The 23843-nt window shown below is 43.9% G+C and overlaps 1 protein-coding gene across 1 annotated transcript in view; it reads right to left on the reverse strand.

Annotated features, from left to right (window-relative positions):
- gli3 (GLI family zinc finger 3) overlaps positions 1-23843 on the reverse strand; it is a 123347-nt gene that overhangs the window by 49807 nt on the left and 49697 nt on the right. Inside the window, exon 4 of the mRNA XM_033638942.2 lies at positions 8340-8445. Coding sequence (XP_033494833.1) covers positions 8340-8445 — 106 coding nt within the window. The remainder of the gene's footprint in view (positions 1-8339; positions 8446-23843) is intronic.

Raw genomic sequence — 23843 nt, forward strand, 5'->3', positions numbered from 1 at the left:
AACTGTACGAGGGTGACTGTTGACCAGGGAGACCAGGCTGTGTTCACTTTGTCATAAAACACAGGTTGAGACAGCATCTCACTTCTTACTGTACTGTGAGAAATTAAAGGGTGTGAGAGAGGTTTTCTCTGAGAAAATAAATAATACGTATCCTGAGTTTATCTATCTCATTGTTGCTCAGAAACTGCCCTACCTTTGTGAGAAGAGAAGTCAGTGTGCAATATTACGAGAAAGCTCTGCAATACATGTTTCTGAGGGATTATATCTGTGAAAGAATATCTGCAGTTAAAGTATATTTGTTATTTTGAATTATTTTGTTTTCTTGAATAAAATGTAATTATCTAACATTATATAATTTAGTTTTAGTATTATTGTAACTTGAACATTCATGCCAATAAAGCTTATTTTGAATATAAATTTGAAAAAAAGGGAAAATTCATAAAATAAATAATTTAATTTGTTTCATAAGCTATTTAAGAGGAAACTAAAAGGTGAAGAACTGGCAAAAAAATGACTGTGAAATAAACTAACGCTCAATGATGACAAAATATTTCAAACGTGTGTGTGTGTGTGAGCACACACACACACACACACACACACACACTCACACGCACACATTAGCGCAGAGCTGTTGGCACCTGCCTGTTATCTCTTCCCCTCAGACCTGGTTTTCTATTGTGCTCCATGGGAGAGCTACAAATTGAGATCTCAAACATGAAGAGGGGGCAAATGACTCGAGTATAGAACATCAAATCCACTAATGTGTTACATGTGCAAATTCATAGGCCTCGTATTAGAGATTAATGCATTCCTCTTTTATCGAAATGTACCTTTTTCAAAGATATCTATAATGGAGCTTAAAATTAAATTCAACCAAAGGACAAATGGTGAAGAAATTACAAAGAACAGGAAATATTTGCTGAATGAATAATCAGATTTGCATGAGTAGAAGTGTTATGTAAGGAATCATTTGTATGAATTTGCTTCTTTAGTTGAGATTTGCTGTTAGGACATACTAAATCAGTCATAAACCATTTAACAAGGAGCAAAAAAAAACATTAAAAATGCATGTGATATTTAATAAGGGGAGAATACAAATACACACAGCGGCAGGAGCAGCCTCAGCGTAGGTAATCCTAGCCTGGTAAGTCGAGTTTTTGGAACATGTCTTAACAGATCTCCACGGGTAATGACTCAACCCTAAAACCTTTACAGGCCTTGTCAAATATCTGCTGTGCCAAACTCTTTTTTTTAAACCCAACCTGCTGGATCCATCATTCTCAAATACACAGGTGCCTTCAAAATATCACGCTCCTGTGCACAGGCTGAAAAGAAAAAAGACTACACTGCCCATTTAGGCTTCTAAAACTGGTGTATTACAAAAAAATAGATATACTGTAACTTCAATCTGCCCACATTTCTGCTTAGGCATTTATCTACTTTCTCTCTAAATCCTGAAATTGCCTCAGAAGAAAAAAAGGGGAGAGATACTTTCCCCCCTTCTTCGCACATTTTCACAGAGTGGTGCACAACTTTCTTTCTTCCCTCTTTTTTTTTCTCCAGTGAAAATTGAAGAGGCTTTATGTCAAATACGGCTAAAGCCAGCCTCTCCATATCAAACAACGCAGCGCGAAAATTACTGTGGCGATGATAAGGCTGCCAGATAGAGTGGGAGAGGAGAGCGAGGGGGGAAGAAAACTGAAAGGAAGTGACTCTACTCAATTATACTGCAAAATTGGTATGACTGAATATTTTTCATTCAGGTGACTGATAGTATCAGTGAAACTGCAATGCAGATAAATAAAGGAGCCTTCTGTCAAGAATAAACACCATTAATCATGAAGCCAGCTACTGCGTGACCGCCTGTCCCCCCGACTTACTCCATAGAGAAAGTATTAAAGAGGGGGGAGGAGAGACGGGAGGAGGGAGGGAAACCAGTGACTGCACCACAGAGGGGTGACCTATGAAGTCACACAGGATGGGTTTTGGACAGTTGGAGAGGAGGATGAAAAAGTGGCCTTCGTCTCTCCGCCCTGCTTCTCGGTGACAGCAGCCGTATCTGGACACAAATTATCAGATGCGATTATGAAATAATCATCAATTCTTCATGTAATATATGGCTCCACTTCACATTCTGTTTGTCTAGACAATATTCAAATGTGAGTATTAACAGAGAATCATGAAACAGGCAGTGATATTTATTTTTTTTTTTTTACGACAAAGAATGTTAAAAAGAAATGTTGCTTGCAAATAAATCACATCAGAAAAATAAATTGCTGCAAATTCCAGCTGCTGTGTAAAGAATTTGACAAAAAATGAAAACAAAATCAGTAAAATTTGCATTAAAGTTTTGCCTGAAACTGAAATATCAGCTATTAAATGAGGCCCTGACAGTGCAAAATCAAATCGCACTGCAAACAGCCAGTGATGAAGCTGCACACCTCCAAAATACGTCTCCTCTAGCTTCTATAAAAGCTACAGTATACCCTTTTGTCTTTCTATTGTTTTGCATTATATGTGTGTGTCTGTACTTGTGTGTGTGTGTGTGTGTGTGTGTGTGTGTGTTGCAATGCTCGGCCTCATCCCATCTGGAAGGAGGTGTTGAGATAAGACTGTGGTCTTTATGCTAAGCAACACGCTGCTCCTCTATGCCCAGATTGGGCGCTCTGACAACAGTTTATGTAAATAACAAGACAACACGGCGCACATCTTTAAAAAAAAAAAAAAAAAAAGAACCCTCTTTCTACGCCAAAGGCAGAGGACAGCGAGGGGGAAGAGGATGCAAACAGTGTGAAATTGGCGAGAATCTCTGGTGCCTTAAAAAAATACAATTCAGAGGTTAACAAGGTGATCCACTTGCTTTGTGGTACAGTCTTTACATGCCATGGCGCTTCTGAAGCAACAGCGCATGCAGCCGTTAAGTCCTGCTTCATCACTTCAGAGCTGAGGTTGTGCCTCGATGACAGAGACGTGCAGCAGCTCTCTCCCCTGGTACCTCCAGAATACCTTCCAGTCAGGCCGGGGCCCGCAGCTGAACAAACACACTCCTGAATGAAATAACCACACAGGCTGGGAAACACACCCCCCACCTGCACTCCTACCCGCACACTGACAGAAAATACAGTCCATGACTTTATTCATGAGTCCCACTGAGAAGTTTGCTTTAAAATCCAAACTTTTTTTTGGCATCTTTCAGCTTTGGATTGTTGTCTTTTTCAAAACCCATTAATACATCCTTAATGCAGTTGTGAAAAAACTGCAGTTTTTGTGTCAAATGGTCTCTGTATAAATTTTAAGACAGAAAAAATATGCAGTGATTTTGTGGTTCTGAGTCATTAGAAACGCTTCCTCACAAATTTAATAATGTGTATACAGGACAAATGTCTCATCACAAATCCACTATCACATTAAAAAAAAAGAGTCAAAGCTCAGGTCTTTCTATTTGCTTTACAACTTTACAAACTCCTAAATAGACTCGGTCATTCTGACCAATTCTTTCCTAAATCCACATACGGTAACTGCGCTAAAGGTTGCGAGTCAATTGCTTATCCCATAAGAATGTTTTGTTGTTTTAGCGGCCCCATTCACAGCACGAGGGCCCGGGACTCCAGAGTAAACTCCGATGCTGATAATTGACTTGTGACGAATACCTCTGTTTGTTCTGAGTGGTCTCCGAGGTGACCGAGAGCCGGCGCTGAGCCGCATGAGAGGGCTGTTTTGTTTTGCTGTGTACCGTGGTCAGGCAATAAAGCTGGAATGAAAGGAGCGGTCTCTTCTCTTGGCCCCGGCCTCCCCCCCAAAAAACTCCCATTAAGCCAGTCCCAAACAATGGTGGTGGCAGAGGGGACCAGAGCTCCCATGGAGAGCCTGCTCTTCACCGATCAATGTGTTTATTTAAGCAGGAAGCATCTTCACTGGAGTACGGAGGGATCTTTCTCTTTTTGGTTGAGGCTTGAGGTCAGCTGTTCCAGATCAGAGGCAGGAAAAAGTACACAGCTTCAGAACAGGACAGACTTTTGCTCATCCTGGACCAATACTGAGGCATAGTCAGTGTAGTATATACAGTAGATATCAGTCTCCAACCCCCCCTCCCCAGTTTGGAGAAGCAGACTGAATTCCGACACGGGAGTAAAGCGATGTGCTGCTGTGGACGAGGGTAGCAGTAAAACGTATTCTAGCCACCTAAAAAATCAGAATCAGTTTAACTGTACACTATGTTTAGAATATTTTCAATGCTTTATCTTAAATGTCAGACAGCTCATTCCAACTGAACACCCGTAACAGCTTCAGTTCCCCATCTGTTCTCATCAAAGCCACGAGACTCCTTTAAGAAAAACAGTAATTTTAGTTCGCTGAACCTTGAAGCTGCTTGCCTCGCACTGTTTGGATCAGTTAGTTTGTTTATGTTATTGTTCGACTTTGGTGAATCTGAACTAACCCTTCTAAATGCCAAAGTCACACCATAACACAAATAAAGCAACTGTTTGAGGCAGTGGAAGACCAGCTGCTCCTGTTTTCAGCGATGTTAAATCTCTGCTTTTCTCAATAAAGTCTGGCTTTGAAGAGAGCAATAAAATGGCCTCACTTTCCAGTTGGAAATCACTGTCTGACATCAAATTAAAGCAGTGAAAATATTCAAAATATAACGTACACTTCAACTGATATTGATTTTTTTTAGGTGGGACTTTTTCTAGGTGGCTAAAATGCATTTTGTTGCCGACCTCTCCAAAGTAGTACATTGCTTAGCTTCCATGTTGGACTCCGGCCTGCTTTTCCAAACTGAGGGCGTGCCAACTGACAACTACTGTATGTGATATACTGTTGATGGATGAGTGCCCCATACAACCCCACTTAAAAAAATGTGAACTATCCCTTTAAGTTAAGAGGTTATGGAAACTCAAACAAAGTGTGTTGTTAGCTGGCTTCATTTTAAACTGTTGAAACTCTCTTCCATGAATATAAGAGTTCCTTAGTACAGCCAGCACCCACAAGAAGGGACCCCCACCCCCTCTCTCCTGACCCTGAGGCTTTAATATTGAATGGCACATTGGTACCTTCCCCACAAGAATTCATAAACTAAACGATTAGCCTCTGTCTGTAATTGCGCTCTCCCTTGCCTAATAGGGGAGGTGAGGTAAAGAGGGGAAAAAAACAAAGGACAGTTAATTTGTGATTTCCTCTGCTCATTTGAAGGCAAATTAAGTGTCAAACAGCTAATACGGAGCATATTTCATTTTATGAGCTTTTAATTTAATTCTGCCGCCTCATATCGCTGGAGCCCGTTAGCTGCGCTGTTAAAGCCCGCTCCTCGCCTGAAAACGGGGGCCATAAATAAACATGTTTCAATTAGGCCCTTCACAGTAATAGGATATGATTCTGTTCATTTGCCACGTAAGGATGGTGGATGTGTCATTGTGGCGGAGAGGAAACAAGCTGCTGGGCGTTTCACCATGTTTTTCTCCGGCCACGGATGCCCAGTGGTGGCTGGCTTGTGTGCGTGGCGGGGGAAGCTGGCTGGATTGATGGAACTGCCGCGGGGCCAACCCAACTGTAATTACAGGCCGTAATGAGAGGCTGCATGGGGAAGTACTGCAATAATAGTCCCTGTGTACTTAGGCATATCTTTGAGAGGGCTAATAACGATTAATTCTGCTCACCGAGGAGAACTTGTCTTAAAACAATTCAATATTTCTCCATAAGCCGCCTCCTGTCCTCCATTTCCCTGAAGCGACAGCTATACGTTGACTGCCTCTATTTGCTCAGGCCGGCTACAAGCAGCATTACAGAGCTGAATGCATCACTTTTAAATCCTCAGAGAGGCTGCAGCTCTGTGCTTGTAAAGTTTGGCTAAAACTTGCATGAAGCCAAACCTGGAAGTGTAATTAACTGCAATTTGCCATCAGGTGGTTGGGCCCAGCTGTAATACCAAACCTGATGAGTGTTTATTCTCACTGAGGAATTCAGTGCTGCTTTTTTAATCAAGAAGGCAATATTGCTGCTTCCCTGTGCAAAGACTCAAAAGTCGTTTCTGCATAAAACCCACGTAGGTTCACAGATAATGTGTGTGACAGTGAGTTCACAGATTTAAATAAGGCTGGGCACTAAACAGCTGTCTTATAATAATGACAAATAGTTTCCCTCAGCACAGCGTGTCATATTAAACAGCTCTATGCTTAATGGCTTGGATAAATAGGCCCTAAGTAGCATGGCAGAGCACGGCCGTGTTTCCAGTGACAGCAAACCGAGCGCACAGATAAGGCCTGTCCGGACAGAGTGACTGAAGACGCCGGCGCAACTTCTCCCCTTAATTCAATTCCCTGGCTCCGTGTCTCCCTCCACCCCCCTCCTCATTTCTTCCCTCCCCCTCCCTAACCTGTGCTCCAGATCGTACCAAAGCACTCCTGACGGATAACAAGCCAGGCTGTTTGTTTGAGCCTATGTTGCCGGCGCGTGTTCGCCCCATTATCTCTGCATAAGCTAAATGCTAAATTATATTTGCCATTTTGTTTGCAGTGACACGGGGCATCAATCACCTCCCTTTTTTTATTTCCTCGCCTCTCTCCCCTCCTTTTTTTCCCTCTGCAGCAGCCCCTGAGCAGGAGATGAGGGGTTGAGAGGTAGGGTGGGCCGGAGGTGGGGAGGCGGAGGGTAGGGGGGGGGACATAAAAAATTCATTACGCTTAGTGGCACATCAGCAAGGGAGAGATATGACTCCTGAGGAGGAGAAGGGGGGAGTTGATAATGATGAAGAATATCAAACATAATGCGGCCCAAGTAGCTGCCCCATCCAATTTGTCCTCGTCGCGCCATGATCGCTTCCTCGGTGTCTGCGGATAGGAAACAAGCGCCGCAAGGACGATGAAGCATCTCCTCTGGTACTCACTATTTAGATGCGAAGAATACAAATTATGGAGAGAGTAAAAAAGACAAAAAGAGTGAAAGACTAAAAGTGAGGAGAGAAAGGAGTAATATGTGCACGAGCGTATGTAAGTGAGTGAGCTGAGGGAATGCTTTGAAGTTCTGTGCTGACCTGGCCAGCGCCATCTGAAGCACTCCAGGGAAATACAAGACTACTGCAATAAGAGTTCCCCTGCGTATAAATACTTCTTACGAGGCATGACACCATGTTTTACTTTACTTCATATCTGATAGCCTGTACGTGCATGTGATTGGATGAGGCGGGCTGGTTAGTAGCATGCAGTTTGTGTGTCAGGAGCCCATCTGTGTCTGTCAGAGACGGGTAGATGTCAGCGGAGGCATTGCTTCCTGCTCTTGACAAGGCTTGATCACTGCTCTTATGAGAATCGCACGCTCCCAGGCTCCCCTCTTGCCCTGCTCTCATTTCCGCGTCTCTGACACATGTTCATTTGCGTGTCTCTGACATGCGGATCATGTTGCGCACGTATACAGGGCCGTGGCCTTTGATCCTGAAAGGCCTGAAAGAGAGGCACCCGGCACCCATGAGGAGGATGCTCCACACCCCACAGGCGGAAGGAAGTGCAGGAGCTTGATTTGTATCACCATTAGGAGAGCTGGGAGCTTGCCGATGATGCGTGTGATGCAGCTGAATCAAATGTGTGCTCTGGTCAACCCAATCACCAGGATGAATGTTGGCACTGTATAACTGCAAACTACAGATTCATTACATCTGCACGCTATTGTGTATCAGATCCCGTAAAACTTTATTTAAAAAATGCTGTGGTTAAAGTGTGGTTAGGTTTAGGCAAGAAAAAGGAAAAAAACACTTTGTTAGGGTTAGAAATAGATCATGTTTTGGCTTAAAACACTCACTTTTGGTTGCACAATCCCAATAAGAAAGGCAGTAAAGTCTCTGTATAAAACAACCCTTTTTCTTATCACTATCTCAGCAGAAAACAGGGTGATGTCTAAAAAAAAACAACCGCTTTTCGTAGCGCTATCTTGGCAGGAAACGCAACAATACCTCTGTAAAAAAAAAACAAAACAAAACGCTTTTTATAGCATTATCTTCAGAAGAGACACAGCAATGGGTCGCTTAAAACACCCAAGTTCGGTGGCTACAAAAGCTGCTAGAAATGCAGCGACGACTTGCTGAAAAACAATCTTTGCTGTTGTTTGTTGGTCTTGAACACTGGCCCGCAGTGTTGGCAGCTTGGCAGGGGTCTCGCCATCCACCATCCCCTCCATCTCCTTATGACAAAGCTTATATACTGAGTCAATATATGAATTGTGTATGAAACATACAAATGTAATGTGTCCCTGGTTTGCAGAAATGTGCAATGCCAACATCTTTTTCTGGCAACTGCTCAGGTATGATTTGCAGTATTTTGGTTGAGTGTGTGTGAGTTTGAGAGACTTACACATGAAGAGGGGGCACAGGGGAAGGCTCGTAGATGTAACGTCCCTGGGTATGTCTGTCATCGATTGGCACAGGGGGATGGAAGGTAGGAAAGAACTGCGGTGCAGCTGTAGAGAATAACAGAAAGAGAAACAGAAAATTTTTCGTTACACTTTGCGAGACCCCTGGTTCCTCTAAAACATATTGTCATGTGAATGTATTCCCTCCTCAGCTAATCTAAATAGCAGCTATAATGAAACGCAGTGGTTGATGGCTATCTTTCAGCAGACCCACCCAAATGAGACCTCATTAAATGCATTCAGCTAAAAGCTGCATTGCTTCTAAAATGTTCGCTGCGGAAGTCTTTGTAAGTGTTTTAAGGCTGATAGAACTCAAAATAAACAGGGATAAATAACCGTGAGAAAAGCTTCTCACCGTACCAAACATAATATGGTTTTGTACAAAGGATAATGTTTAAGTACAACCAATGAAATGTACAAAACGAGAACAAAAACACCCTCTTCCGTTTCAGTGTTTTGTCACAACTGCCAGAGAGAATCGTGTTTTTTTTCTCCCTCCAGATAAAACATTAAAACATTTGCATAATATGAGCTTCCAAGCCTTTCTCTATTTTTACTCCTGAAATTGAAACTGTTGTGCTGCCACCAGACTGCGTTCACATATGTACGCACTCATCTTCTAACCTTAACTGCACTCCACACCATAATCTTAAAAACTAAAGCTGGAATTTTGTGTTGCAACTGTGCATCCATTGTTGGACAAGTTGCGACAAGCAAACCATGAGTGGGAACCCTGCTGAAATGCTGCCTACCTGAGGGTCGACCGGTGAAACTGAAATGGGTTAAAACTTGCACTGAGACAGAAACAAATGACTAACACGCACAACAGTCCACAAAGCTACAAATCATTTCTTCATTCACATCTCATTGCCAGAACACATGTCACTTTATTGCCTGTTACTCAGCCCATTGCCAAGTTGCGTATCAGAACCCTGAGGCAAAGCATGTGTCAACATCTGCATACCTTCACACAGCAAGACTCTGAGGCTGCTAGCTATGTGTTTTTTTTTTTTTTGCTTGTAAACATTTGCAAGTGAGTGCCAAGAGGGCAGATGGCCAAACAGTGGGGTGCCCGACAGCTCTAAGAGTGTTGCTCAATGCCAAACGCAGCTGCACCGCTGGGCAACGCAGCAGGTGTTGATCCCCCAGTACCTCTCAGGACTGCTTACCTCATCACTCACTCATTCATTGGGGGTGATCGCTGCCAGTTTGGACCAACACAGCTACAATTAAAAGATCAGTTTGGTGTTGTTTGTAATCCTGCAGTATTATAATGTAAGTCATGATGAGGCACTTCGTAATGCACTTCCATAAAGTTGGGGGACTGGCAAAAGACAGATTAAAAACTGAGGGCTGAATTTGCAAAAGGGTTGTGTGGTTTTTTCAGCTGCTAAACCATATAAGACTAAAAGTAATTCTAAAAGCAACCACAAAGATCTCTGTCATATTTCAATCCCTTGCCTAAAGCTTTGAGGAATGTCTCTGCACCTTGTGGGTCAGGATCTGTGGCTTGTGCATGGGCAGATTATGAGACAATGGGCCCCTGGGCACAGATATGCAAAGGGCCCCACTACCTCTCCCACATAAGAGCAAAACACACAGGCTGTGAAGGTTTTGGGTCTTGTTGTAGTCGTTAAGCATCTTTCTGTGGTTTCATGTTTCCTTGTGGTTGTTTTGTCCATTTTTTGGAGGTAATTTGTGTCTCTTTGCAGTTCCTTTGCATCTCTTTGTGGTCCTTTCCTGGTTGCTATGTGTTAATTTGAGTACCATTTTGCAAATAAGCCCGTTAAGTAATCCATCCATGAGCCTGTGGTCTGAAAATTTCAGTTTTCTTTTTCTCTCTGCCTTCTGCCCACTGTAATCTTGACGCAAAGGCTACATTTATATTATCCCACATGGATGATTACAGTCAGATGCAAAAAAAGGGGGTGAATTGCAATCAGCTGCAAAACTTTATGGGTGTGTTTTTGCTGTAATATCATCAGCATGAAAGCTTTTGTGAATTGGACCTTGAGATGGGGCAGATAAAGGTTGCAAGTGATGCACAATTCATGATGCTATCAATGGTCGCAATCCATTATTTGTGAATTCACCCAGGAATGGTAAAAACTGAGCAACAGAGGCCAAGATATGCTAATTTTCTGTCACTACCGTTCAGACCAACATACCCGGGTGAGACTTCATAAAGCTTTCTTAACAGCCAAAGACAACATCATATATAACTGTTTTGACAGGCTATATAGTACCATAGTACTAGTAATTGAATTTGATGAGTTAAATTGGTGGAGTGCCACTTGTACCCTACAGCGTGCACATCGACACCTATTGTTCTCTGAAGGAAGCCACACACCTGCAGCAAAGAGATGGACCTCCCTGCAACAGTTGACACCATATTTTTTTGTGTTGATGCCCCAGAAAAGTAGCCTCTATACAGATTCCATCTATTTGCTGGGCACAATGGCCTGAATGTGGACTTGTCTCTTTTGTCAGGTGATAGCACATCTTTGAGGTCTTGTAGCGGTGCCAATGAGTAAAGAGAGACTCATTGTTGAGGTAGCAAAAGTCTAGAGAGGACTGATGAGCTCCTTAGGGGATGAATCAAGTGAAATAATGCACAAACAACCTTTACATCCAAGTCATAAGTCTGAGTTCATTGTCCTATTGACTTTGGGTAGTTACATTAAGAACCTCTGAAGGTCTCTAGTTTGTAATTACGCGAATGTTCCCAAATGCACCCTGAAGTATCATTCAGAGCATTATTACAGCACATTAACATTTGCTTAATGTGCTCAACAAGTAAAAGTAAACTTAGGCAAACTTCTAAAAACCATTCAGGGGTCTTCATCCTGTTTTCACAATAGTAGAGATAAGTAGTAAAAGCCTCCTCCATGCAGCTCTGGCAAGTATCTGACCACTCAGTCTCTGTCTGTTTGATAGTTTCCTCCTGATGACTCAGTTTTGGCTTGGCTCACCTTGGCTGATTCCAGAGCTGCTGAGCAAGGGAGGGAGGGAGGGATGAGGGGTTTCTGGGATAGAGCTGGTGGTAGACAAGGGCAAGAATCTGCTTTGTTTACTCTCCACAGCTCCGCGCCGAGGCTGTCGGCCCTTGGCTGTCAGAGTGGGAAATGAACCTTCAGGTTGTTGCCGTGCTGTGTTGTAGCTCGATGGGAGTAAAAGCTCCATGTTCTGTAATCTTACTGATCCCTGCCCACATTGCGGGAACTTTAACCTCTGTCCTGTTGGGTAATGAGGGATGACTGTAGAGATTACAAACTGTGAAATCATCTTAAAGACCCCAAGCCCTTCACCCCCACAACACACACCTACATTCACACATCCGCCACTCTTCATTGAATTACCCATATCCCCCCTATGTTTATGTCTCTGGAGCTCCTCACTCAGCACAGTCCTGTGCCTAGACTCGACCCTTTCTTTTTCTTCCTCCTTCATCGCTCCTTCCCTCCCTCCCTCCTCTTACTGCGGCCGCATGGCAAACCATTCTGCCGAGGTTTATTTAAATCCAACTCTGAAGTTTACTTTACCATGGCCCTATCTAAATAGAGCCTGCCACCTCTTTTACGCCAGCGCAGCTCTCCATTAGCGAGGCAAACAGCCCCCATGTCACTGGAGAGAATGTATACAGTTGCAAAGAACAGAGGGCGAAGGAGAGAGTGGGGGGGAGGGGGTGGGGGGGGGGGGGGTGGGGGCTCCATCCTGCAATTCATCTCCAGTGTTTCCTGTAGGGACTCTTTACTGTTTACTCCAGGACTAAATTGCCCCTGCTCTTCTGGATATTCAGTGGTATACTCATCTCTCTAATACAGCTGGAAGGCACATAGGAAGCCGGCACACGCATCACAATTTTTACCTTCCCACTGCGGCCACACACCACAGCAGCTCCAGCATTCCTAAGGAAAGTGTAATCACAACGGTTTTGTCCCGGTTGCATTTGGTAAACCACAACTGGCAAAGTGAGAGGGGTTAAAGAAGTCATCAAACGCTGAAAGTTTGAAAAATCTGCATATCATAGTTTGCAAACTTTTTTGAGATGCATCTTCTGAAATATGAACCCTGTACTGATTCATCAGAACTCCTCTCAAACATTTTAATGACTCCAGAGCAGCAGCATTCATTTTTGGTTTCAAATTTTCCCTTTTTTTATTCTTTTAGGAGACGGGATGGAAGTCATTAAGACATGATTACAAATGGGTCTTAATGAAAGGGCAATTAGAGGCAAACTTTGACCAGGCTCATTAATTCTAATTCAACACAAACACACCGTGCTCAGGACCAAAAGCCAGCTTCCCCTTCATTAAAGAGAGGATGGTAATTGCCTTGTCCTTTATTGGACACTTGAATAATTTCAAAAGAAGGGGGAGGACAAGGGGAGGATAAAGCCTAAAGCACATCATTTGCAATATCCTTATTGGTTAATCTCCTTTCATAAATGGCAGTTTTACCACAAAGGATCTTCACTGTGCTTCAGCGCGCAAGTGATGTGATACTTTAGGAGAATTTGAGCTGTCACTCACAATTCTGATTTGAGTTTTGATAACACTCAAACAATTTCTCATCTTTCTCTTTTGTTGTCAAGTCAGCTCTGCGAGTTTATTGTCTTGACTGCTAAACCTGGGCTCCTCCTCTCCTCTGGTGAGGGTTCAGCGACTCCGCTCTAACAGAGTGTCACCCGCAGCCGAGGACGAAACGCTTTTCCATAAACACTGCACTTCTCATCGACGCTCCGCCGCAAGAGCACAAAGAGCCAGTGACAGATTGTCATAAGCGACTAAGGCGGAGTGAGAAAAGGGCTGCTGGGGCCTGCTCCAGAGGTTTGTGAATTGCTAATGTGGAACATATGAAGCCTGTGCCGGGGCTGTGACTGCCAGATTTCATTATGCCACCTCTCTACCCTGCTCATGATCTCACCGCTCAGGCACGCTTGTCTGCAGCGAGGCCCACAGTTGCACCATAACTCGGCAACGCTTTGCAGAGCGTGCGAAAGATGCTCCAGACTTTGTCTGTTTGCGTGTTTGCAAGCGCATGTGTGTGCAACTTGTGTCACTCCTTTCTGGGAGTGAATACAAGAACATGTACATGACTTTACTGTGCAGATAAACAGGACAATGTAGCTCTGGGTGATTTTTTTTTACTGGTGTTTATATACCTGCTCCTGGAAATGTCACCTTGAGATAACCTGCAGTAATGGTCTCTAACTATTTTAATTTAGAACTTCTTAAAATTAACATCGGCACTCTTTGCATATGTCCAAGGGGTGGGAACAGTTTTGTTTGTTTGTATTTTTCACCAGTAAACTGGTGGAGGTGGCAAAAGATAGAAACTTAGAGAAAAACTGGGTGCAATAGTCCACCTTCCACCTTCTCTTCCCCCTCTTTATCGCTCTCTCTCTCTCACACACACATACGCACACACACACACACTAAAACACACAGGGCAGCATGAAGTCCTACCTCGGTCTGGTGGTTGATTAGCATATATGAATATGATTGCTGACTTTAAACACCCCTCGCATCCTGTCAAAATTTTGAATATTAGCAGGTACTTATCACTGAATCTTCGAAGCCCCAAAAATGCTATTTGGGACAGTCCAACTTCCAGGACATGTGGACTAGCACCATTATTTTTTTCAAACTGAAACCCTGGACTGCTCACATAAATATTTTCGCCCCTTGGAGGGCACAGAACCCAGTGGTGGGAATTGCTGATGAACAGCATAGCTACATTTAAGTGAAGCATGAAGCACAGTATTTTCTCTCCTAAAACACCAATTTTTAGCATCAGGTTTTGATGTCAGCAGTTTAACATCAAAGCACAAGAGTTTTATACCGCATTTAAACAATCATAGGAGGAGAAATAAATAAATCAATCATCATAAAAAAAATAAAATGAATTACACTTAGAAAATAACTCTTGTAATGTGCAACATTTCATATTGAGGGTATCTGAGGGGTTTTGATTTTATTGAACACAGATGTGACATATCAGCTAAAAGGCATGCTTATGTGTATTTATCATGCCTGCGCTCTCTCTTCTGAAACAACTTTGCTCAAAAAGCATAATACTGAGCTTCCCTACAATTATCTGCTGGCAAGAGAAGTGATGGAGAAGCCCCGTGCAGACTATCAGTTGAAGTAGTTTGGAAGCTGGCTCTCTTGCCGACTTCTCCCTCTGATCAGTCCCTTCACACCCCGTCTCTCATCGTGTTTGCTTACACTGAGACCTCAAGCTGTTTGGACATGTAAATAACACTTTCGGAGACTGTTTAGCTAAGCTCAATGGGAGTTGCTGTTGACTTTTGGAGCGCTTTGCTTTAATTACGGGTCCCAGATTGTTTCAGGTCTAATGGCCTAATTACTGCTGTATAAATTAGCCTAATGTTCTCGCTGTGCAGAGCTTTCTCTACTGTACGCGATGCTCGGGCGCTAGAACAGAGGAAGCTTTTATTCAGCAAAGAGTAATAGTAAGAAGGAGGGAGAAGAAAGCAGGTTAAATAACAGAAGAATGTTAAGTGTTGCCTTGCCAATCTCTCTGCCATTCATCATATACGCGAGGCTGGCAGATCACACTCTGCCCTTCCTCTGTAAATCAATAGATTTTTTTTCCCTCTCTCTTCCGCTGTGTTCTCCTCTGTTTCACACTCTCTCTTGCTCACTTGCTCTCACACCCTTTAACACAAACAGTCTTTCTGTGGGTAAATGTAATTAACATGGTGGAAAAGAAAAAAACAGAACAGAAGAAGAGAAAGTGAGCAGTATAAAAAAAAAACGTCAGCTATGCGCTATAAACAGGCTCTCTGTTCGAGTATACATTCCATCGCTACTCGCTGTCAGGAGTAATTTGTTTGTCTAGACTGAACAAGTCGGTCAATGCCAATCTGTTCTCTTCATGGTTCTACAAGTCTGTGCATATTTGCACTGGAGCTTAATGTTCAAGCAGGTTATCTCTTTGTGCCAATATTTACAAACTTGAGTTTAGGATCGTTTTTTCAACCAGTATGCAGCACACCATCCACTTGGCATGCAACAATTTCCTGCCAAACTTTATCTAAGTTAAAAAATTTTTACAGATAAGTGTCCCCTGCAAAATATGTATCCATTTATCTGAAATTATATACAATACGAAACCCTTATTTAAGCAACCAGCTTGCTCTTCTACCCCCTTCCTCCTCTGTAAGCCACACAAATATCCTAATGGAACGCCAGCATCTGCAAGACATTTACAGGGCCGAGTCAATCTTAACAAATTGCACGCCAGCACGAGGACCCTTGCCTTGCTACAGAGTGGAGCTAAGCACGCACACTGCTCTTCCAGGGGCCCCCAGCACCATCCAACCCCAGCTATACCCCGTTTTTTCTTCCCTTCCCCACCTCCCTGCACTCCCTGTATCCCACTGTGGATCAGGGAGTGAAGGTTATTTCACAAGGCCTCTGCGGAGCGCCAATCTATCTCCTACATTTGGTGAATTTCTCCAGATTGGGATAAGCTGGGGAGCAGAACAAAGCGCTGTGCGTTGGCCCTCCTCTCCCCCCTCTTGCTCCAGCACCCTCTGTACCCTACCCCACCCTCCAGCCTCCTCTCCCCCACCCAGCTGGGGAGAGATTTACACAGCAGTTTAGTAGCTGAAACACTGCGCTGCACCTCCTTCCCCTTCTCTCTCTTTATCTCTCACATCTGTCTATCTCCTCCTCTCCAAACAACGATACCTCTCAGAGAGAGGGGAGTTGATTTAAACCTCAGGTTAACTCACCAGGACTTTGCTACATTTATTTTGCTTCAGCCCCCCCCTGTGTGATTTATTCTACTCAAATACAAGGCCGCTTTAGGGTTTGATCTTTTTTTGAGATCTTTATTTACGAATTGGGGGCACAGAAGGAATATTTTGCCCACAATTTGTTTTTAAAGACTCTCTTTAAATGTATTATAAATGTAAGATAAATTATTCAGATTTACGGCGACATCTACTGTATACGAGCGGAGGTCATATCAGTGACAGTGTTCATGATTGCCACTGCTGTATCAGAATACCCTGTGTCAGACTGACCCTCTATAGCCCCGTGTCATGGATCCTCCCTGAGCCCCTGTGCAGGTGATACTAAAACTGCATGTGGCTGTGTGATAGTGACTGTGAGGCTAATACACCTGCATTATAATAACACACTGGGCTGGATTCTGCTCTGGGAAACTGGACAGCTTCTCAATTCTGAATCATGCTGAGAGGCCACTGACCAAAGCCGGTTATTTTTAATGTAATTTTGTTCACAAAATTACATTTCCATGTCTCCATTGTTCTCAGTTCTAACCTGTATTTGAATTCGCTTAGAACTTGCAGAGACTTAATCTTGGTTCAGAGTGGTGATCCATCACAGTGAATGTTCTGTCACCTTTATTTTTATGTCAGAATTGTGTATTATCACATGCTAATGTGGTTAAAAGGAGGGTCCAGTTTAAAAATTCTCCTCAGTGGTGCATTCAAGGGCACTCTGATATCCGAGATTTCAGGGTGAACTGCCAAAAAGCAATGCATTAATGTTGTGGCAAAACCTCAAATCCAGTGTATGTATATTTTGGCGCATTGCTTGACAACAGCTTGACAACAGCGTTAGCCCTGCCTGTGGCTCTTGCTGGTTTTATTTTATTTTAACCAAGAAACCAGTGTTTCATGTTACGATACACAAGTGAATCAGTTGCAGTGCAGTGGGCAGATTCCAGTGCCTGGACCCAGGCAACAATAGTTGCAGTTTGAAAACCAAGTCTGGAATCTAAATTTTGGAAAATCCTTAAAGTTCATGAAACGGGTTGAGTTCATAATTGGCAACAAAATGTCTGAAGCAGGTTGCAAGCTCATTTTCATATGTGTTCAAATTAGTGGAATCCAGTAGCTGTCTGGAAGGTGGGAAATCAATCTGAGGATATGTTGTATCCTTTGGAAAATCATGCATAGGTGATTTTAAGTTTACAAGCTTAACATTCAAAACCACCAGTGCAGTCTTTTAATATGTTTTACATTCAAATGGTATTTCCCCCACACTGTAAGTCTGTTCCTCCATTTTCCACCAACAGACATTAGACAAAGTCTTTGCAGGCCTCTGGAGGTACGCGGCCATTATTTGGGCTAATGGAGGAAACTGTGTGTCACAGAGCAAAGACAAAGCCCAGTGTCACAGCAATCAGACAAATGGCTGCTGGGCTCTGCAGGGCCAGACAGGGGTCGACGCTTCTGGACCAATTAGGTTATATGAGTGCAACAATAGCTGGAACTCTCCAATTCTTTCCCTTTTCCACTTTCTCTGCTCTTTGCATTGCTGTCACCTTAGCCTCTCTTTCACCCTCTCTCTCACTGTTGCATCGTCTTCCTAATTCTTTCAGTTAATCCTGCTCTCTGTCTATCTCTTTTTCTTTGCCTCTCTCATTATTCAAAGCGCATCCTCCTGATCTCTCCCCTTTCCCTCCTCACAGCATCCCAAAAACAAGGACAAAGTTGTAATCCATTTACTGCACCCCTGTCAACAGATTCCACCCAAATAATCCTAAAAGACTTACAACCAGGCCTAGGTACTATCAAGGGAAGGGGAGTGAAAAAAGAGGCAGAATGCACAGGGGAAGGCAAGTGAGAGCCATAGAGAAACAGAGAGGAGAACATACAAGGGGAGTGGAGAAGTGAGGCAACAGACGGAGGGAACTTGTGTCACAGTGATTTGAGTCTTTGTCACGCAGGTGGCGCCCAGGGGTTCCCTCAGCCTGGGCAGAGAGACAAACTGGGGCCCATGTAAACCTTAAAGAGGATTAACCCTGCCGGAGCGCTTTAATGAGACCTGAAAGTGCTGGGCACCGGAGAGCCCCACTGATTGAGCCGCGCTCGAGTCGGCTCCCAACGGTCCGCCAGCCCAGTGGCCCAGCAGCGCTGCTGCAGCCCCGTGGCCTACAGCTGCCCGCTCACACTGAGCCACATCAAAGCAGCCTGTCTGGGAGAACCCCGAGACGGGAGGAAGGGGAGGCAGGCAGGCATGAGGGTGGTGGAGAGTGCGAGTGAAGGAGGAGGAGGGAGATGAGGGTGCCTGGATGGAGGAATCCCTTATCTCCTCCTGAGAGGATGCTGCTCTGTGGTGCGAGATTGTCTGGAGCTGCCACCTGTCCCAGGCATCTTTAAAGGCAACACTAAAGCCTGTGATGGGCCTGACCTCCTTGAGCTCCCATTCTTTTATGTCTCTCTTCATTTTCTGCTTTGTTACACCACCCCTCCTCCTCCTCCTTCTTCTCCACTCTCTCTTGCTCTTCTCTGTTTTTCTTACCCTTCTGTCTCACTTACCCTCAGACTCCTGACTCCCTCCCTCTTTTCTCCTGTGATATCTTACATTTCACCAGGCTGCTAGAAACATTTTAATTACACTGTGTTCATCAGCCTCCTCTTCGTGTAGAACAATATATACTCACGACCCTCCAGAGACGAGAGCGAGATACGGGTTGTTGGCTGAAGGGATAAGGGCGCTTATCTTTGCCACGATGTGAGAGGAATGCAAATACAAAAAAAGGAATGATGAGATTTGGATAAACGGGAAGCGAACATGAAGAAAGGCATGAAATAACTCTGATTCTCCCGTAGCACACAGAGGTGATTATCCTACTGGAGACTACAGGGTAACTTAAGGAGGAGAGAAAAAGCTCAAGCTGAGGAGAAGCCCCCATGAGCATTTAGCCTTGTTGTTTTATAGTATAGTGCTTAATGTTATTGCTGCCAGTGGTGTTTGCTGCAGTTGATTCTCCTTTTGGATGGACAAGATGCAGCAAATCTTCATTTTAAGCCTTCACAACATCAGCAAAGTGCTATTGTTCCCAACTCGCCTCTGTGACTTGACTGATTAACCAATCTCATTTGAAAGGAAGTAAAAACACACTGACAGATGTTGCAACGATGATACCAAGAAATGCTGACTATTCTTCTTTGAACATCTTAAGTTCTCCGGAAATTCTTCTTAATTCTTCTTAGCCCCTTCACATTTAATCTCGTCATTGTTAATAAGAACTGCCATTATTCAGAGATATTCTGTTCACACGCATCAGCTTTGTGGTAAGAGCACCACATGACCTTAAGATGGTATGAAAGTGCATTCTTGCAGCACTTCAAACTCTGCTTAACCCCCTTAAATCATCATGCGCTACAAAGGGGCACATGCATGTGAGAATATGGCCTATCTTACAGCATGAGATGCCTCTAATAAGCTGTATAAAAGGGGATCATCTGATTATCCCTGGTGCGCTAGACCAAGGGGCCACAGCAGAGCGCGAGCCCATGTTGTTCTTTCTTGATGAAAGGAGGTGGGTGGAAGGGATCCCTCTCCATTGCCTGCAGTGTGCCCCAGGCTTCTCTGTGCCGGCATGCCGCTGGGGGACTACATCGTGCCACCGCGCTCAAAAAGCCAATATTGAAACAATCACAAAGACAAACACTTACCCTTGAAACAGGCACGTGTCTTCTCACCCCAGGCTCTCCTCTGTACTCCCTGGTTCTTTTGGGGGAGGATGTTTGAACCCAGCCAGTACTTGTCATATTTGAACCAACAAGAGGCCAGAAAGTTTGTTCTCTGAGTGTGAATTCAGAGGAGTGCTCTGTTTGTAACTTTTTTCCCCCACCTATGAACACTCACACCAGTTTATAATGACTCTTTTTTTACTCTCTTTGCCGCTCTCGCTCTTTTAAGACACATAGAGAGGTCCTGTGAAGTCCATACGAACCGAAAGCACTGTAATTAACTGTGGAGAGCAGAGAGGCCATTGTTGTGCGGATCACGTTCAGTTTGGTGACAGCTTGCTCATTCAGTTCAGTGGTCAGCTGCATTTTGATATTGAGGCAGACAGACTGACGCCGGGGTAGGGGCTGGCGTGCTATGGCCCAGTAGACCTGAGATCAGCCCGGCACAGCAGTTTAGAGTTTAACCCCTGTGAGTGGACCCCACTGCCCCCACCACATCATAAAACCCCAGGACAGGTTTTACGCCGTGGCTCAGTGTTCCCCGCTAGCTTTCCCAGAACACAGGACCAGTGTGATCCAGGTAGCGGACACCTTTGGCCAGGCTCAGAGAGCAGGGTTACTGTGATACATGTGAAGGAATCCTTCAGCCAAGAGATCCATACCTCCACTGCCTCCAGCTTAGCATGGTTTCTGAGATCAGTCAAGGACAGCAAGGCTTTGGTGTGGGGATTAGGCCCTGGCAGCCAGATCTGGGCTAGATTTTTTAAGGAGCTAACCTAAAGACTGTTGGACTGATAGGCAGCCATCACAGCCTGGAGACACATTTCCCAATCCCATTTCTTATTTTTACCTCTACCCCTTGTTTTCAAGTGCCATCTTGCCCGTCAGAACAGAGTAACACGGGGTAGTGGTTGAAAGCTTCCCCTATGAAATGGGACAATGTTTCAAGACCTTAATATGTCATTGTTAGTCGTCAACGCTGGCATTTACGTAAACAGACGTGACAAGTATTGCCGGACATTCCAAATAAGCTATCTTTTGCTGTGGTGATTTCTCATTTGGGCTCTTGGCATCCTTTAGCAGTTGTCAGGACACTCTTGATTTGTCCACAACTTAAGTTTCATGCAATCAATCACTCAAACAAGTCATCAAATAAAAAAGAACACTGCTTCATACCAGGCTAACTTTAGCAACCCGTGCTCCTAGCCTGCCAGTCTGCACTGATATTAGAGGAGCGGAATTTCAATATATTATTACATTGTTGTTAAAATAGCAATACATTTGGTGAAGAGTGCGTAATGACTTGCTTAGGACTCGAAATTCAGTGTTTAAGACTTGAGACTTGACTTGGGATTGGTCAGCCTTAAATTAGGACTTGACTCGGAACTTGCGTGTCTTGACTTGGGACTTCAATTGGGACATGAGTGCAAAGACTTGACTCCCACCTCTGCATGTTAGAAAGAAAAGGACCATAACACACTGAAACAACGTTAAAATTACATAATACAATAGTTATTGTAATTTTTAAATCTTTGTTCATGAAGAAAATATATTTGTAGGTTTCTTTTGTTGGTCGTACAGCTATCTTATTAATGAAAAATCTCCATTTGGAGGGTGATGCTGCCCTTAGTCTTTGCCCTATCCCACAGAATCCGCAGACCCTTCCCCTAGACGTGAACAAGCGAAACAGACGGGTAAAGTGGGGGCAAGGGGTGTATTGGGATTGGGCCTTAATGTGTCTTGTCTGCTTCTCTCAATGACCTACTGTATCACAAATACAGTACAAAACTTAGGTAACTTCTGTGCCAATATACTAAAGCATTGTCTCTAAAGCTTGGCAAAATGTACTTTCCTCCAGTTGCCTTTGCTTCACTAAACATTCTTGGGCGTTTCAGTTAACATTTGCAAGAAAGCCACTGAAAAGGATGTGCTTTAAGTCCCTCCATGGATGTGTTTAGTCTGGCAAAGAAGGGCAAGTGTTTAAGAAAGAGGCACTTTAAAGAAGAAGATCCCCTCGGAGGAAGCAAAGATGCTTCGCCAGCAAGTGGGCTCACTGTTGCTGCAGGACCACTGACCGGCTAATCAGCGCACAATGTAAACAGATGTCGGCGCCGCGCATCCCATTCACACTTCTACACAATTAAGATCTTAAAAAAAAAAAAGACTTCTCCCTCATTAATCCTCATCTCAATCCTTTCTTCTTATCCCGCAGCAAAGCCCCATGTATTAGTGTTGTGGTAAGAAGGATGTGGACTCTTATCCAGTGTTTGCCCAAGAAAAGCGGCTAAGACTCAGGCATCACCAGCACATTAGCTAATGCTAACAATAGGGGCAATGTTTCCTTAGTGCCTCTGCCTTTCTGCACTGAAGTGGGTGTAAAAACCAGAGTAAACACAGTCTTAGGCCACGGACATAAGAGGAGTGGGAGATCACAAGTCTGGGTGAATAGCAGAGATTTACCCGGAGCACAAGCCCCCGAAGATAAACCCCCCTTGCTCTCTTCTTCTTGTTCCACCTCCCACGCCTCCCAGAGCTTCGCCGCCACGTTAACGATCCAGTGACCAGGTGTGGGGAGGCTGCAGGTGCCGTCGCATTTAGGCACATTAAGCACTGACACACAGCAGCGCTAAGAGTAATCGGATTTACCTGGCTGTCTGCTGCGTGGCATGGCACACTATGCAAGCACAGCACAAAGGCTTAGGGCCCCCTCTCCATCACAAACACACACATGCACACACCTGGGATGAATTTAGGAGGTGACAAAGCCCTCATAGAGAGGAACTACCGCTGGTGGAGTAAGAGCTGTGTGTGTGTGTGTGTGTGTGTGTGTGTATGGAACCAGAAACCAGAACAGAAGCCGGTGACTTTTTACACCTTGTGGCACAGGAGTGGTGACAGACGCTACAGGCTTCTGGTTCAAAGCAGCTGAGGGAGGGAGAGAGGGGAAGCGGAGGTTTTAAGGGGAACCCTTTCGTTCTGCTGACCCCTCAGACCGCTGGAGCTCATGGGGATTGAGCTCTGGTACTGGGTTCAATCAGACAGAATGGGACCGCCGCCTTTAGGGACACCCCATGTCCTCAACACCTGGGGCCAGGAGGAGGTGTTTTACACAGCAATGCTCTCATCTCAGATCATAAGTCCTCCTGAGCAGAGTCGGGATCAGAGAATCGACATCAATGAAAAACACTACAAGCCTTTCCGACTTCAGTCAGTGTTATTTTGAGTCTTTGTTGGTGTTATTTCACCTTATAGCAAGTGGTGGAACAAGTATTCAGAGCTTTTGCTAAAGTAAATGTTGCAATACTACAGTGTAAAAATACAAGTAAAAGATCTGCATTCAAAATCTTACTCAAGTAAAAGTATAAAAGTATAAGTATATACTTTAAGTACCAAAGTTCAAGTACTCATTAGGCAGAATGGCATATTTCATAATGATGTGACACATTAATGTTATTTAATATCCATCACTTTAATGGTAAAGGTGGGGATAATTTTAACAACTTTTTGTGACTAGTAGCTATAGCTGCTTAATATATGTAGAGGACTAAAAAGTAGAGTACATGCCTCCAAAATGTAGATGAATAGAAGCAGAAAGTAGTATAAAATGGTAATAATCAAGTGAAATACCCAAAATATTGTATCTTGAAGAATACTTTACCTGCAAAATGACCATTTGTATCCATTACTCACTGCATCTTACCTTGAATTCATGGGGAAGACTTTGCTTTTCTCGCATGCCTTCACCATGAACAAAGAATCCAAAAGTCTTTGACTTAAAGCCATAGGGATCTACATTTACTAACTGTAAAACTGTATTAAAACATCTATGTACAATCTCTCACACAACTCGTACAGTATAATCCAAGTCTCATTTATCCAGTTGTATGCTCAGTACTTCCCAAACACATTTAGTATTACATTATTGCAAAAACGAGTACGTGTATGCACTTGAGCAGAGTTC

This window comes from Epinephelus lanceolatus, chromosome 20 (assembly GCF_041903045.1).
Source record: "Epinephelus lanceolatus isolate andai-2023 chromosome 20, ASM4190304v1, whole genome shotgun sequence".
Taxonomy (NCBI): domain Eukaryota; kingdom Metazoa; phylum Chordata; class Actinopteri; order Perciformes; family Serranidae; genus Epinephelus; species Epinephelus lanceolatus.